Here is a 17,987-nt window from a genome sequence, read left to right as displayed (position 1 = left end):
AAAGAAATAAAACATATCTTTAAAATGCACATGATTTAGATTTTAAGAAACAATAAAACAGCAATAAAATTGATTAAAAATGTGAGTGTACATATAAAAGTGCAGTTGAGGTAAACCAGCACAGTGCTCAGGTTGTTAATGCACAGCTAAACAAGTGTGTTTTTAATCTGGATTTAAAAGTAGTTACTGTTGGTGAACGTCTGATGTCTTCTGGAAGCAGATTCCAGCTACATTAAGTCTTTAAAACCTCTTAAACAGAAGGTTCTACCTCAGATTTTTTCTGTGCAGTGTGGGTGTACAAATATATGTGCTTATCAGTATTTGTCAAAAAAATGGCAATTTGTGTTGTTGTAATGTCTAGACTTGTCATCATTGGTTGAGAGGCGGAGTTAAATCGTGCTGTCCATAAATTGCCATCCATTTGCTAGTGTATGTCAATTGCTTCATGTAAACCTTTTTGTTCACAATGATGCTCAACTCATCAATCTCATGTATGGGACCATACTTTTTCAACCTGATTTTATTCTACAATGTAGATTTTTGAGCTATATACAGTATTTCATTCAACCTTGTTTTGTTTCTTTCTCTAAATTAGTTGTGGCGATCTTGTGTGTTTTTGCTTCATCCTCTGCACAAGGTAAGCACAAACCACTCTTATACTTTAGGTAATACTGAAACTTTGTTGAAACTTTTCAAAGTCACCAGGGAATTTGAAAAATCTGATTTTATGGATTTTTAATGGATTCTTTTTAATATATTACTTTTTATTATTTTATTAATTTATCTTCAATGAATATTTTGATGGTTAGTCTTTCTAGTGCATTGCTGGACAGAATTTTAGATTTCTTTCATTTATAATTTATACTGTAATTTATATTAATCAATTAGTGGTGTTTGAATAGGGATGGAGGCGGAGACTCTCTTGAATGTGGCGTATAACGAGAGAGAGAGCGCAGCTTGTCAGTCTGTAATATAGGCTATAGATTAAAGAAAGTGTAATGGGCGGACTCAGGGGAGCAGTAACTAGCAAAATGTGCTTGCTCATAGGATACATGCAAATCAGAGCAGATACAGAGTAGCCTACCGAAGAGACGTCCCGCGCCGCTTTTGGTACGTCAAACAGGACCTGTTTGGCCAGTTGTTTCGTCACTAAACAAAAACTAGATGCTGAAATGAAGTGATTTTTTTAACAAAATATAAAGAAATGATAAAAGCCACAAGTAGATTATATTTTCCACAATTAGGGCTGAAACATTTGGTGCATTTTGACTCAAAACAGTAACATATTGCATTTGTAATAAATGACCGTGATGCATTTTCTTTAATTCTGATTTATTGAACTGCTTTATTTAAATGCGTTTCAGTTCAACAAAATATTAAACACTGTAAAAGACAGAAACAGTACAAATGCAAACATAACAGTAGAAATACAAGGTGTTTTAAGCGTACCCCACTGACATGCGCTCGCACTTCTCTAGATTATGCGAAGACCTTGAACGTAATGTCTATTTTAAGAACACGTGTAACGTTTGTAATGATAGGCTACGTTACGTTTAACAATCATAAAAGGATAATAAGGCATTCATTGTGGAACGGACATGAAAATTTACCTGCGAAAAGTACCTTAACCGAAATCTTCGGAGGGGAAAGACGCATAACTGTTACCTTTCAAATTTGCCACGATCAATGCTTAAACGAATGCGTGGAGCAGAAATTACGAGTCGGGTTTATTTAGGGTGTTTTAATCGTATACAAGTTAACTCCCGTTGCATGACTAAGAAAGTTCTAGAAATTGCATTGCTACAAAAGATCTTAGCATTTTCTCCGGACGAAAACCTCGGAAGAGTTGTGATGGTGCGCAAGTCCGAGTGCGCCTGATACACGTGAGGGAAAAACCGTGACAGTAAAAAATGTCATTTAAACGTCGTGTGCAGTACCGACATCAAAGATATTCGACACTTTCTGGTCTTGTGGGAGAAAAATGATATGCGCATTAAAGAAAAGCAACAGCGCGTATCCTGGACTGCTGTATCCAAAGTGTTTATTCCTCATATTCCTCTCATGAGCAGTCTGCGTCCTGCAACACTAAACCCCTCCCACTACACAGCCGCCTTATATAAAGAAAGATCATTCAAAATAGTCCCAAATCCACAACTTTCTTCTCTCTGGAGTTTCTTTATCGGACGGAAATAAACGACAATTACCGGGCACGTTGGCTAGGTGTGAAACGAGATATGCATGCAAACAAACAGCCAAAAACTCCAACAATGACACAGATATGTCGATATAGTTTCTTTGTCTACGAATTGAAAGTGAAAAAGATAATAGCACCAGCACATCCAAATTATTATAATAGGCTATATTTTAGATTATTTTCCAAATATATGTAAACAGGTGAAGACATCATGTAAATATGTATTTTTTCTCAATGTTAAATTTACAGTAAGATCTTTATCTGGTTATTGGCATTCATCGCATACTTTCTGTAGACCTACATACAGAACTATAGTCTGGGTGTCCCATTGTACTGTATAGTTATCTTTGGATCGCTTACAGTTGTTCCTGTGTTGTTCCAATTGCTTCTGTTTACCTCATTTGTAAAGTAAGTCGCTTTGGATAAAAGCCTCTTTGATATGACTAAATGTAATGTAAATGCATACTTGAGAGATCTGACATAGGCCTGCATTATCTCAACCTTCCTGATTTCAGTTGTTGAAAAAGGCATGAAGGCAAATGAAGCTAACAAAATATATTTTTTTCATCATCTCCTGTGATTTGACTCATACTTTAAATATTGAGGCCGCACAGATGCACGTTTTGGATCATTGCCCTGCTTGAAGATTCAACTGCACATACTTACTCCCGACTCATATTGATGTTCGGGCAGCGCCCCTTTTTAATGCAGGTGTGCCCATTTGGCGCTGTTTTATAATATTTTCAACACTGGAGGCTGCAATTCCAAGGACCTGCACTTCTGGGACCTCACTTTTAGGGACCTATCTGAGTTCGGAGAACCGCAGTCCCAAGGACCCTAGTTTTTGAGGATAGAAAAAAAAGTGCACAAGACAGTATTTCCACCCAATTCTAATTGTGATTAACTAGCATAATAAAACAACACATCAAGTAAAATGAACAATAAATCAAATCATGGTATTCAGTCACTAGATTAATACAAATTGAAGAGACGAGACCCTTTTTCTCAGTCGGAAAAGGGTGGCTTGCCCAGTTAGGTGGGTGTAGAGTTCCTGCCTCAAGTGGAGGAGTTCAAGTATCTGGGGGTCTTGTTTACGAGTGAGGGAAGGATGGAACGGGAGATGGTGAAGAAGGAGCTGAGCCGCAAGGCGAAGCTCTCAATTTACCGGTCAATTTACGTTCCTACTCTCACCTATGGTCATTAGCTGTGGGTCATGACCAAAAGGACAAGATCCCGGATACAGGCGGCCGAAATGAGCTTTCTCCGCAGGGTGGCTGGGCGATCCCTTAGAGATAGAGTGAGAAGCTTGGTCACTCGGGAGGAACTCAGAGTAGATCCGCTGCTCCTCCACATCGAGAGGGGCCAGCTGAGGTGGCTCAGGCATCTTTTCCGGATGAACCCTGGACGCCTTCCCGGGATGGTGTTCCTGGCATGTCCCACCGGGATGAGACCCGGGGATGACCTAGGACACGCTGGTGGGACTATGGCTCCCGGCTGGCCTGGGAACGCCTCGGTATCCCCCCGGAAGAGCTGGAGGTAGTGTCTAGGGAGAGGAAAGTCTGGGCATCCAAGCTTAGACTGCTGCCCCCGCGACCCGGCCCAGGATGAAGCGGAAGATGATGGATGCATGGATGGATGGAAGGAGAAAGGGTGACTCTTGGGAGATTTAAGATCGTCTATATTTTATAAAATAACAAATTAACAGTTGAAGACACATTTTTTTCACATGAACCACATTCAAGCATTACTTCATTAATGACCAAATTCATTAAATTCACCAACTTCATTAATGACGTTTTCATTGACTCCAAAGAGAGAGAAAGCGTAGAGAGAAAGGGAATAAAGTGAATGAAATAATGAACATTAAGTTGAACATGTTCAACTCTATAATCTTAAATTTCATTATTTATATATATCATATATTTAAAAGATCTTAGTGACCACTTAGGCCGAAGCCTTGTAACGTTACTTAACCAAATTATTTATTAATCTTTTGTCATACTATTGCCTGCACTTAGCTCTGTCCTTGAAATCACTTCATATAGACTACACAGTAACTTACATGACAAAATCTAGCACGTGGTATTTTAACAGTGCTAGATTATTATGTCAATTATTAGTCAATTATTATGATGTTAAATGTAACAATCAATATTATAAAAATAATTTCAAAATGGAGAGACGTGGGGTAACCAGTGTGATTGTGAGCACGTGACAATTAAACCATTAAGATTAATTTAAATTAAAACAATGAGTATATTTAAAAAGGTTTCACAACGAAGTGATATAGTGCTGGCTAGGCATAGGATAGGATAGGATCCCATTGTCACTAAATCAACATAAGCTTGCCAGTCGTGCTACGGTTTCTTTAAACGGATATACTTACAATTCGTTTTACAGCATTAGAATCTTAAATTGTGGCTATATAGTGCATTCAAGACTATTTAGCGATTGTAAGACTATTCAACTCAATTCGGCTATTAACTTTCCAATTAAATATTTCACAATTGTTTTTAATGTTGAAATGGAAAAAGAAATGATTCACATCTGATACTCAACAGTGTTGCCACAGTTACTTTGAAAATGTAATCTGATTACTGATTATACCTCTAGAAAGTATTTTAGTTACTGTACAGATTACTGGATTTTAAAAGTAACTAGGTTAGATTACATGTTACTTTATCAGTCACATTCAGCAGCTGCCTCCTCAACATAAAAATGACAATCGGATTTGCCAACACTCACTTTATTGGAAGTGTCTCTTTAACAGTAATGTCAACAATGTATCTCCTGACATTCCAAGTTGAACTTAAAGACTATTTCCTGTTTTTATTAAAATAATATAAAGAATGATTTTCTTGATATCACTTAACGTAAATACTTGTTTTTTATTAAAAAAAGACTCTTTCTTGACCTGACATATTTAACTGTTAACACTTCAATATTGGCAAAACATACTATTTATAATCTACATTATTTATGAATGTAACTTTTCAATTCTTTTTCGTTTTATGAACATTGAACCTGTTGTTCACAGCATTAGAGTAGCAAGGAGTGGTTTTACAAAACAATTGTAAAACGCACGAAACGAAAGCGAGTCAACCGTGTTTAAGCATTTCCTCTACAACAATACTGCCCGTAGGCTACTGCATACTGCAAATTAGAGCCTGATGAAAAATGCATTTAAAACACATTCGTATTTTTAGAGAAATGTTGTTAATATTGTATATGATATCATCCACCCGCGACCCACCCGCAATTAATCTGAATGTATTTTTTATAACCCGACCCGCGGATTTAACCGTCATCCGCGCATCACTACTGCCCGACCAACTTCTTCAACTCTCCCCCACTTACTGGTTTTTCAACAAAGTCCGGCATTTGTTGTTCTGGTTCTGGGGGACCTGCTGCTCTCTGCTTCGCACCACCTGGTGGGACTTGCTCTGTAAATTGAACTGTGCAGTGCTGCGACTCCAATTGTTTCTTCAAATTTGACGTAGTGTTTTTGTAGCTAGATAGCACTTTGTCGCCAGCACAGAGAGTACAACGAACGTTAATATTGTCATCTAGAGAACACAAACTCGTGACTGTATTTCCATCTAGAAACGCGCATCTCTCTCCTCCCTCCATTGTTGTTTACATTTGCGTCGCTGTGTGGTAGGGGCTATTACACGTGGATTGTCCTCATGCTGAAAACGTGACTAGTCGCATAATGCTACGTGACTTCACTCCCTGAGACGCAAGAAGAAAGCAAAAAATATATATTTTTAATGAGGAAAATGACAAAAATAGTAACGCACAGTAACTTGGATCAATAACTTTAATCAGATTAATGGTTTGGGAAAAGTAACGCGTTAGATTACTCGTTACTGAAAATGAGGTCAGATTAGAGTAGAGCGTTACTTCACTGATACTCACACTATTATTGTCGTCCACACTGCAGAACAGGATTATTGTGTTTATGTGACGCTATTCAAGTTCAAGTTCAAGTTCAAGTGTGCTTTATTGTCAATTCTTCCACATGTACAGTACATACATACAGAGAATCGAAATTGCGTTACTCTCAGACCCTTGGTGCATACAAATAACATTAAACACTGACAGTAGACGTTGAAATAAAGATAAATACGATTTAACCATATGTACATATAAACTATATGGATATACAAATGAGGACATTGTAGAACAATAAAAAAATAAAAATAAAGAGAGATAAAGTGACAATTGGCACATGGCAGATAAAGTGCAAACCAGTTGAATAAAACTGGTTTGCAGTCTATTCGGACAGTTTGAGAAGGTAATGTAACAGTTTATTCATTATATAATATAATATTAAACACAAGATACAAGCAGTCACAGTGTTGTTCAAAAAATACAAATAAGTGTGCCAAAGCAAAGCGATCGATTAGTATGAGGAACAGATGCGAAAGTGGTCACCATCCACCTTACATCTCAGGTCCGGTAAACAGTCATCCGTTAAAATTGTATAGTCCATGATACCATGTATCCTCACAAAATGTCTACACTCTAAAAAAAGGCTGGGTTAAAACAACCCAATTTGGGTTATTTTGGTAACCCAACATTGGGTCAAATATGGACAAACCCAGCGTTGGGTTATTTTAACCCAGCCAGTTGGGTTAAATCTTTGACCCAACATGCTGGGTTGTTTTATTTAAATCAACTTTTGCTTAAAAATTACATTGATGGTTTAAAACAAACCCGAAATGTTTAAAAATAATAATAACAAAATCACAGAGAAATACTCGAGGCATCAGTAAGAATCAATAGTTTTATTAAGGATCAAAATGCAAGACAAAAGGAATTCATAAAAACATGCAATATGTTATGCTCAATGAACAATAAAATGGCATATAAAACACTTTGATGAAATGTATGTTTATACATATTTAAAGAAAATTAATTTCAATAAATTACATTAGTTTAGATTTTAACATATACATTTAACAAGGTTATTAAAGTGGCACAAGTAAATATAAATAGATAGACAACTTAACACTTCAAAACACTATAAAAAGTATTTTACTAAACCCTTGTTAATAGAACCGCATTTATATGTTAAAATATAAGTCTATGCACAAGTTTTCTATAAAAAAAGAAATAAACAAGCGTTATGGATGTGAAAAAGGGACACCGTAACTTTCCTCTTCATATAAACTCACAAAACATTTTAAATAGTGTTAGTTCGTTCGGTTTCAGCACTGCTTAACCTAAAATATCCACGGAGCAGTCTTACTAAAGAGGATTCTTTTCCTGGGAGTTGTAGACAACAGTGTGGCGTGCACTTTTGGAATTGGATGTCCAGCAGGAGGGTTTCTTTATCAATTTGTTCATCTATAAAGAGAAAAAGAGACAAGAGAAGAATGTAAGGAAACTGGCCTACCCAGAGCACAATGGATTATAATAAACATATAAAGAAGTACATTAACATTTTACCTAAATAATGTTTACCTTTAAGCCTGTTATGAAAACATCCAAGTTCCAGTTGACATTCTCTTGAATAGAATGATCCATTAATATTAGCTGTTATTCTGCACGCTGTCAGTGGGGGGAAAAAAGAAGAGTGGGATCTAGTACAGAAAGCGAAATACAGTCTTAAAAAATAATTTTATAAACGTTAAAACAACCCTTCACTAATTCGACACACTCGGGAATAAGTATAAGTCTAAAAAGAGCAACAATTGTTCGTCTCATATACCCAAAATTAACTATATCGCATTGTTAGTCACTAACGTTATAAGAGCCAGCGGCTATTCCCGAAGCAATGGCCGAGATAGAGCTGCTCTCCACGGAGACACGACCGCTGACAGCCTGAAGCTCACACCTCCGACAGCGTCTTAACAAAATCTCAAAGAGGCGTTATGTTTATATATAAATCACGTATTTGAGTTCTTAACAACAACATTCTCGTCTAAAAGACTCTTAAATCTAAGTGTCGTCACCGAACATTAGCGGTATTTATAAAAAAAATGAGCTGGATGCACGACGCTCTCGTGTCGACCTTAAACTAATATCAAGTTGCGTAAGTTACTGAACTAAATTCCTCACACAAGTCACACATTTCAGAGGAAATGTTCAACAAAAAGGAAGTTTAAATGATTAAAAAGCTGTAAATTAGAACAACGTGGGCATAACGTTACAGACTAGCTATACAAAGCTAACGAAGCTAGATTGTAACGTTACTTTCAAACCTAATGCGAACAGCCGAATTTTGCATACTTTGCATTTTTTACAGTAATAGTTTTATACATTAAAAACTCGTAAAACATACCTTTTATTCTCCGAATAACAGCTTTCCGAGATGAAGTGGATCAAAATGCCCGCGAAGGTAAAGTTTGTCTGATGCGTAGAGGAGTGGGAGGGGTTTACTCTCTCAACTGTCACTCAATTGGACCCGACTGGTAACCCAGCGTTTGGGTTACTCAAAAAATGACCCAACACTAAGAAAATAACCCAACAAAATGACCCAACAGGCTCAACCCAGCTGTTGGGTTAAACAAATAACCCAGCATTTTTTAGAGTGTAGGTACTCTGGGAGAAAAACCGCCAAAATATGACAACCTATCTGTGTGTGCCAAACGCAACTTTTTATTTAGTTTTTAAGTGGCCATAAAAACCCAATGTCATTAAGGGTTGCAACGAGGGTTGTTATTTTTGGATGAGAGTAGACATTTTCCTTCTTAAAATCTTGCCAGATAGCTTGTGGCATTGCAGGTGCTGTTAGATTGTAGACTTTCTGACATCAAGAGTGACATCCAGCTGTGGTCCTGTGGCCGCTCAAACCACACAGCAAATAAAGCCGTTTTTAGAATGACCTTTTCCAAAGGATGTAACATGCAAGGCAATTTTCTCGCTCTTTGTTTATAATCCAGATTTACGACTTCCTCGTCACATGCTTTCCATTAAATGGTGTGGAGTATTTGCATCAGCATTTTCCAAATTTCTAATTGGATCAACAGCTTTGACAGTACAATTCTGTCATAGTATACCTTCCTGTAGTATAACCCTTACAGCAGAATCAGAAGACCTTATAGGGAACTTTTCCAGCAATGTTACAAAATCTTAAAATGAAAAGTAGCCTCAACCACTTCTTGGTCTTCTGATATACAGTAGCTGTATTAAAAACACCACATTTAATTTGGGGGTTATAAATTAACCTATGCTGTGTTGTTTTAACCCATTGTTGGGTCAAATATAATACTTTGGGGTGGTTTCACGTGCAGGGTTTAAGACTAGTGCTAGAATAAAGGAGATGGTTGATCTGCAAAACTGAAAACATCGTAAAATACACCAGTGTCAGTGTCAAGTGATGTTTTTTATACCACGTTTGTGAAAACGTCTTAAATGTCCTAATTAAACTAAGGCCTGGTCCTAATTTAAAATAATCCCTGTGCTAGAAATGCTGGGTTAAAAACCATAAAACATAGTTTTCATTGATTTTTACTTAAAAGGCTACTTTAACAATTGTCACTGTGGCTTCTGTCTGCATCCCATCACAGAGCTAGTGCTCACAAAGATAATAATACATTTTCCCTAAATTCTGGTATTACTAGATCTCCGTGCTGGCTTTAAAACTGTACTCCATACTGCATGCGCTCTTAAAGTCCCTGTGAAACCATGGGTGTAAATCCCGGGGGGGACGGAGGGGACATGTCCCCTCTATCCACGGGTTGTCCACCCTCGATCAATTAAATTTGCTATTGTCATAAATATATTTCTATTTACCTTAACTAATTGTGTAATTAGAAGAACATAAAAACTTAAAAAATGCGTTTAAAGTTAAAAAACTGTTGTGTTCCCCCTCCCCTGCCTCTCACAGTGGTTTGGCCCACTGCTTGCTCTCCCAGTTCAACTCACCTGCGCATTGCGCAACACAAGTCAGGTATGCGGATCAGTTCATCAGTGGTTGTTGAACTCTTGGAAGAAGGCTATTTTATTCACTTTAAATGAAGTGATTCTCTTTACTGTAGTTGATGCTGATTCATTAATAAATTAGTTGTTGCAAAAAATGCTGATTACCGATGTATTTTCCATGAATCTGCTATGTTAGCGATTCAAACGTTACTTAGCTGGTAAACGTTAGCTTGTTACATAGGACGTCACACACTGCAACTAACACGCCGAAGCCGATTCATCAACGAGTACAACACAAAATTTAAGCATCTGTCACTTTTACTGACTGATTGTTTGGGTACGCGAACATGAATAAAGTTTGTTGGCGGGGGCAGTGCACTACAGGGGAAAATAACAACCACTCATTAAAGTCGATGTACGGTGACTTTATCAGACGATGTTGCAGAATAAATCAGGATAACATTTTAATAGTATTTAAGTGTTTAAAAAGTGACTCATTGTCAACAAGTAGTATCATGGGTAGTGTGTTTTTATCTTTGTTTCCTGTCTACACAGCAAAGACAAAAAATATATAAATGGAAAAAAGATTTATTGTTAAATGTATAACAGTATGTGACAGTTCAGTTCAGTTATAATATAATAAGACTCCAAGTCTGCATGAAACACCTATAAACCTAATGCATATTGTCGCTTAGTGTCGTAGTAAGTACAATTTTGACTATTATTTGTGTACCCTTCAAAAATTGCTCTTGAAAAATTTTATATGTATTGTCCCCCCCTACTGTTAAATGAGATTTACGCCCATGTGTGAAACACCTTGGAACGCCAGCATTATTTGAGGTGTGCACGTTATCTCAATTGAAAAATGCGAGACATATTGGGTGGCCCCACCCCCTTTTAAAATAATCAATAGCATTTTGTTTACGGGACAGTCGACCTGGCAAGTTTACATTAAACAGCATGACAGCCACAATGGTGTAAAAGTCTATACAAAAAATATGAAGATCAGTGATACCATTTATGTGTCATTTGAGCTTGTTATTTGTGTTGGTGAGTGACACTGGCGTTTGTCTTCTTCTTTACTTGTTTACTTTACTTTATGAACCTGACCGAAAGAACAACAGAGCCACTCGATCTCAAATCTTAAATATTCAACATGTTGAATATTTACGATCAGAAATCCTGATGTAGTATAACGGTAGTTATCACTTCAACAGAACCTTTTCTTTATTCAGTCAATGTTCTGTCAAAAGCATTTCAAACACTATCATCGCAATTACAAATAATTTCAGTAAAAATCAAGTGCTCTGCCACCTTAAATACATTTAACGACTCTTTTGAGCAATTTCTCAACGATGAACCATATTTTTCAAATTAAATAAACTGTTATATGTACACATTTATTTATATTGAACACATATATAATAAACAAAGCTTACAGTGAAATAATAAATAACTTATTCTGAAATATTAAGTGAATTTGCGAGATTTCCTGTGTTCACAGTCAGGACTCTGTTTGAGAATCTGTTGGTGTGTGGTTCGCTTTCTTTATCGCATATTGGCGCACTACACATTATAGGAGCAAAATGATTAAATCTAGGATTTTCTCTTCTCGTGTTTGTGGTCTCTCACCGTTTAAAGCTCTTATAAGATTAAAATATATATTTTGGTGTGGCCCAAGCATTAGTCTACTCATACCCCGAACTGATGCAGATTTGTGGGGGTGTGGTTACACGAGGCGTTTCAGGCAGGTCTGGGTGAGCATTCGCTTTTAGATAGAATGCATCTTTTGTTCGGACACTTTATTTTTGCAATTTTACAAGTCTAATACATGCATGGGCAACTTGTAACACACAAAAGACACAGAAAAACATGTGACCCCTTTAAAGAAATGGTGCATCCTTTAATCCCCAAAAGGGAGGATTACTGTAAAGGATTCCTCAACAGTCTTCCCAGAGAAAGCCTTCCAAGACAGCTGCAGCTCATAACACGGATACCATGCTTCTGACATGAACCAAAATGTGATTGTAACAAAGTTCCAGGAATAGGAGGAAGGAGGCGGGAACTGGCAAACATTAATAAAATAATCGAACAACAAAACGAAAGTAAAATGCAGGCAGCTACCTCATGGTCGATTCCCGGCCACACAAACATAATGGGGCGGTTTCTCGGACAGGTCTTTAGACTAGTCCCAGACTCATTTAAATATTAGAGGTGTTTTGATCGACAACCTCTTAAACTGACATATCTTAAAATATATCATTGCGATTGTTTTGTCTTGAGATGCACACCTGTAATGCTTTTTGTAAGGTATGTTTTTAAAAACGACTTGAATATCCTAATTTAACTAAGGGAATATCCTGTCCGGGAAACTGCCCCAATAAAACATTACATAAAATCCAGATCTGGTCCTCTCTTGTCGTACACGCAACGCGCAGCTGACACTCATTATCACTCTCGTCACCGACCTCGCGTCGTTCCTTCGAGGCTCTCGTCCCGCCTTGGTCGCTACAGTGCTATATCAATAAAACTTGCCTTATCTTGGCTTGCCTCATTGTCGTTCTCTCTTTCTCAGACGTCTGCGGTCCTGACACGGAGAGCTGGTGAGTGACCTAACATGAGTTATTTTTAATGGAACAGTTTGAACTTTGACCCTTGGTAAAACCTTGAAACATTTGCAATTTTAAAAGAGATATTTGGTTCGATTTGTATCCCTACACTGTGTTTTATAATAAGTTGTTAAAAATGTTTTGGTAAAGGAATGGTTTATCCTTATGTTATGTCAGCAGCAGTACAGATCACAATGGAGGAAAAACAAACGTCACTTGTCTGCACACTTGTGGAAACAAACAATATAACATCTCTGAAGCTTTATGCTGCAATGGTAAGAGACTGCCATTAGTAATGCCTTCTATCCGAAACTGTGCATGGTTTTCAAAAACTTCAGATTTGATTTCATGTGTTTCAGGTACGCTAATTTGTGGATTGAGCAGACTGGTTGCAGACTGCTGTGAATCCAACGCCTTCAATCCTTTAAATGAGATGTGCTGTAATGGTAGAATTTGTGAAATAACCAATATCAAAAATAGGTCATGTGTCCCAGGTAAGCATTACCCACTTAAAATGGCTTTAAATTTGAAATTGATTGCACCACAGTAAAGGTAACTGTATCTGTCTGCCTAACAGCAGTTAGGTCATGTCACCCGTTGTCACGGTTGTTCTCTGTTTTGTTTGTATTTTCCTCCCCTGGTTTATTTCATTATTAGTTAATTAGTTTTCACTTGTGTCTTATTATTAGTTTATCCCTCGTTATATGTTGTATTTAAGTTCTCCTCTAGAGTGTATTCCTTGTCGGTTATTGTTTAATGTTAATGTGTGTTCAGTTCGTAGTGCCTGTCTTTCATTCGGATTGTTTATTAAATATATCTTATTTTGGAGTTCTCTTTGTTTGGACATTCTCTTCTGACACCCATTGGCTGTGGAGTCTCTATTTATCAATTATATTACATAAAAGTTGAAAAAGTGGGTTTTCCCAGATTTATCGTCCACTTTTTTAATATTTTGTTAAGATTGATCTTTATAATGATGCTCTACTTTGTTCTCTCGTTCATGTACAGAAAAATTTTAACGCTTGTATGAATCTGAGCAAGCTGGCAAAATATATGTAACATCCCAGAAACAGGTTTTCATTTCATTTTTTTCAAATGTATTTTCGTCTTATTACGTGCAGATGGGAATGAAAGCAAATCTTCAGATTCTGGAAGCACTGAGTCCAAGTAAGTTTTTCCCAACACCCAGTCATTCTGTCTCCCATTAGACACACATTCCACTCCTGATAAACATGCTGAAGCATTCATTTATTATCAAGGCTTCTTTTGTTATATAAAGAGTGCAAATACTCCATGTCATCAGTTTTTGCATTCAACAGAAATGTTTCTCAATTTATCACTTTAATAGTGTTCTTAAAATTAGAAAAATGCTGTTATTCTTTTTTTCTTATCTCTTTGTATTTGTTTTTATGTGATAAGGAATAATTGTACCCCAGGTAAGCACTTTTATCACCAATAACTAATGTTTTTACACATCCCCATTTTGATCAAAAAGTAAGTCTGCAGTTCATACTTGCGTAACTTGATATTTGTCAGACATTATTTGTTATATTTGTAATTTGTATAAATGTATTTTTCATTTTTATAGCAAAAGGAATATGTAAGGCACACCCATTCTAGACAGTGTTAAAAAAAATATCTGTTCTGCTCATCCAGTTAAACATCCAATTTATCTTAATTTCATGATAATATTCATTAATTTCTGTCTAGTTCTGCAGTGTGGATCAAAAACCTACGACCCTTTAACACAAATGTGTTGCTCAGGCAGCATATATAAGTTATCACCACTAAACAAGGTCAGTATTGCGGTATTGTTTTAAAGTAGTAAGTAACAGAAGTAAAAGTCACTGTCAGAAAGTGAAATGAATAGACTGGTTATAAATTCATATAGTTCATGTCACGACTCGTGATGTGAGCAAGGACAGACGTCCCAGGTGCAGACAGTGGGTAAGGGATTAACACAAGATTTAAATAACATACTTAACTGGAGACTTAACTGAACAAGACACAGGGACTACACCACACGAATCAAAATGAACCAGCACAAGACAGCAGTGGATTAAATAGGGAGACTAACAAAAGATCAACAAGGGACAGGTGTCAGGAATGAAGCACTGATGGGAAGCAAAACGAGGAAACGAGTGGGGCAGGGCAAAAGACGAGACCAGAGAGAGCGCATTTTATGTCCAAACCAACAATAACATGTTTCTCTCCACACAAAACATGAGGCTCTGTCTTGATCCTGCAACTAGATCAAGAAGAGACATGCCATGAGGCAGAATCATGACAAGTTCCTATGTGATGGAAGAACAAAATCTAAGCCATTGCTGCCATGTATCGACACTATAGACATTCTCTATACCTTATTATATAAAATCGATAGCTACAAATCAACAGTTGCATACAAAAGTTGTATTTGGTGTAAAAGGTCAGAAAACAGGCAGTTTATAGTGTAATGAAAAAAGCAGTGCATGAAGGAGATTTCAGTTCAGCTGTAGTTTTGACATTCTGTTAATTTGTTACATGTTTTTTCATTGATATTTGTACACTGCAGTGTCGACTCCAGTATCACTACAGAAAAGAACATTCATTCTTTTTTGAATGAATATACCCTGTCCGTAATTGTTTACAGCACTGTATACAGTATATAAAAAGCTTACATGTGTTGTTTGTATCCAAAATCTATATTTTTGTCTTTTAGTGCTGTGGTACAAAAGCCTACAGCATTTCTGAAAAGGTGCTATGCTGTAATGGGACCCTTCATAAAAATGTACCTGAAAACTCACAGTGTGTTGGAGGATATATGTATATGGAAAACCAGACAATCATGACTTATGACACAAATGTGTCCATCAAAGTCAATAGGAAAGCCGAGTGCTGTGGAAAGCTCCCAGTGGGGAAGGATCAAACTTGCTGTTCATCATCAAGTCATGCCATGCTTTATAAAACCAATCTAGCAAACAGTTGCTGTGGGGATCGTTATTACAACAGGGCCCTATGGGGCTGCTGCGCTGGAGATCTCACACCAACACTAAAGAAAGACTGCCCTGCAGACAACAGACTTAAGATGATAAAAGACCTGATCCCCATCATGTGCAATGAAAGAGGTGATGACATTTATTTGGATTTAATGTGGGGCCGCATGTAATTCTGAATACCCAGTTTTTAAAAGCAAATGCATTAAATATTATGCCTGTATTGCTTGTTTTTAGTGGTCTTTGGAAAGGTGGAAAGTGTTGCGCTTCAAAATCTTGTCAATCGTACCATCTGGCTTAGAGTTGTGAGGGAGGTCAGTGTTCCTCACTGTGAATCTTTGCATCTGGTGTCGCTGGATCACTGCTGCTCTCCCGCCCTAGAGATTGGCGAGACCTACCTCTGGAAGAAAAATGGCACTGAGTTCAAGCCTATCTCTCTTCCTATTGGTCAAGCCTCTGACATTCACTTTTTTTTTGCTGTTTGTAACAAGGTAAATGAAAACATTTGTGATGTCTAGTAAATTCATGCTATATATAACATTATAGCTTACAGCATAATATATTATATTCAGTTCAGATGACCTACTACATAATGTTTATTTTATCCCATAACTGCATTAAACCATATTTTTCCTTTAGAAATGTTAAAGTCCATTTAGCTACTTTTAAAATGTGAACACCCGCAGAAAGGGAAATCTTTAGAGAAAATTCAGGGGATAAAATAAATATTGCTCAGAGCTTGCTCTTTTATATCATATGCGATTTGAGTTCTCAGTTGTTTCGTTTTAACACTTAAAGGCTGTCGTGTTTGTTTCTCCTAAAATTGCTTGGGACAAACAACTGTTGACACAGTATATTAAGAATATGAAACCACAAACTTAGATTGTACAGCTAATATAATGTGGTGTTGGATACGTATGAATCTATTTTGTTTTTGTTTGAATGTACCTTGAAATCTTCGATATCAAAAGATTTGCAAGATTTACACATTTAAGTGTCTTGGCAAATTTGCACTCCTACAAAATAACGTTGTTACATAATGCCATGGAACTCTTTTTGCCACAATGGTTCCAAAAACAACAAAAGGTATTGGTAAAGTGTTAGAGGGTTCTTAAGACCATAAAAGGAAAGAAACCAATTATTTTAAGAACCGTGGTCTAAATGGTTTATTTGAGAACCAAAAATGGAACTTCTATTGCATTGAAGAACCCTTTGTTGTGTCTTTATTTATCATTCATAATCTGTTTTTGTTGCACTATATGTTATTTGAAACAAAAAGAATGTGAAAGAATCCACAGACTTTGAGAAGGTTCTGTGGCACTTCTCATGTGGCATTGCTGAATAGAACCCTTTGGCACCTTTATTTTCACAAGTGCAAGGCACAGGAAGTTTTTATTTTATTTAAATATCATTGCTGTCTAGGGTAACAGCTGAGATATTAAAGATATGTCACTTGTGATTTTTATTTCAGGTAGATTCAGCAATTTTTATCCAGTTCTAGAAGAATATGTTTCTAAATTTAATGTTAATGTGCAGTATCATTTTGTATATTGCAAAATGTACTGTGTGACATAAGAATTATCATCATGTACTGTAATATGATATTTTATCAGTCTCAGGTCCAATTTACTGTCCTTGTTCAGATTTTGAATGGTTTAATAACCCTTTATATTTAAAAACTCAAAGGTGCTTTCAACATCATGTGATCATTTTGAGTAAATGTGTGTGTTAAATTTGCTTTCTCAAAGGCCTTTTAAAACTAATTTAATTATGGATTGACAGTAATTTAACAATAAGCTTTTTTTTCAAGAAATTTACTTATTATTGCCAAACATATATTATATATTATCTATGCCCTTGTGCTACCTTTATACTCTTTTAAAGATAAGCTTATCACACAATTGCTATATTACGTGTGTGACCACAAATGCTTTATACCACTTGTACCTGTATAACATTTAGACATCGAATTATGCAAAAGCGTATTGCCTTGGACACGGCAATTTTTTTGCTGTTTACTGTACTGTACTGTATATCATATTTGTTCTCAAATAAAATGTGTGTTGAAACTGAACATAGTTTTTCAAATTTCCTTTTTTAGTGTGAACCCCATGTGCACATGCTGGCATTATGTTGATGATTTTGGATAGATAATCTCTGCAAATACAGTAAATGACAGGGCTGGTTTGTAAAAACTGTAAGTATGTGTTTGTGAAGTAAATATTGATTTTGAGCTCAGCCTAAGGTCCTTCAGCTCACAAGTTTATGTAACATAGCAAAATATTGCAGAGTGTACCACCCTGCAAACCACTTTCCATCATATCCCCCAAATGCATG

At 36.5% G+C, this 17,987-nt stretch overlaps 1 protein-coding gene and 1 long non-coding RNA gene across 4 annotated transcripts; one reads left to right on the top strand and one right to left on the bottom strand.

The window, feature by feature from the left end:
- Positions 1 to 453: 453 nt before the first annotated feature.
- si:ch211-195m9.3 (galaxin) lies at positions 454 to 17,724 on the top strand. 3 transcript variants are annotated; one of them, XM_056765611.1, is made up of 10 exons: positions 454 to 491; positions 596 to 637; positions 12,642 to 12,669; positions 12,853 to 12,950; positions 13,035 to 13,169; positions 13,797 to 13,842; positions 14,095 to 14,111; positions 14,386 to 14,471; positions 15,377 to 15,782; positions 15,888 to 17,724. In XM_056765611.1, exons 1-10 carry the CDS (start codon positions 467 to 469, stop codon positions 16,166 to 16,168), a joined length of 1,164 nt encoding a protein of 387 aa, XP_056621589.1. In that variant the 5' UTR covers positions 454 to 466; the 3' UTR covers positions 16,169 to 17,724. The 3 variants fall into 3 exon arrangements, with proteins under 3 accessions (XP_056621589.1, XP_056621591.1, XP_056621590.1); XM_056765612.1 differs by having other exon boundaries at positions 462 to 491; positions 12,856 to 12,950; XM_056765613.1 differs by lacking the exon at positions 15,888 to 17,724 and having other exon boundaries at positions 15,534 to 15,760.
- On the bottom strand, positions 7,366 to 9,619 carry LOC130435199 (uncharacterized). The gene is made up of 3 exons (XR_008908790.1): positions 8,484 to 9,619; positions 7,664 to 7,750; positions 7,366 to 7,546 (listed from the first exon to the last, which is right to left on the bottom strand). It is a non-coding gene; the product is annotated as an uncharacterized LOC130435199 (long non-coding RNA).
- Positions 17,725 to 17,987: the final 263 nt, after the last annotated feature.

This window comes from Triplophysa dalaica, chromosome 14 (genome assembly GCF_015846415.1).
Source record: "Triplophysa dalaica isolate WHDGS20190420 chromosome 14, ASM1584641v1, whole genome shotgun sequence".
In the NCBI taxonomy this organism is placed as follows: domain Eukaryota; kingdom Metazoa; phylum Chordata; class Actinopteri; order Cypriniformes; family Nemacheilidae; genus Triplophysa; species Triplophysa dalaica.
This window is presented reverse-complemented; position numbering and strand designations above follow the sequence as displayed.

Coding starts and splice junctions, on each gene's coding strand:
- si:ch211-195m9.3 (XM_056765611.1), top strand. CDS start 467: ATGATGCTCAACTCATCAATCTCAT. Junction 638..12,641: donor TGCTTCATCCTCTGCACAAG/GTAAGCACAAAC, acceptor TCTCTTTCTCAG/ACGTCTGCGGTCCTGACACG. Junction 13,170..13,796: donor AAATAGGTCATGTGTCCCAG/GTAAGCATTACC, acceptor TATTACGTGCAG/ATGGGAATGAAAGCAAATCT.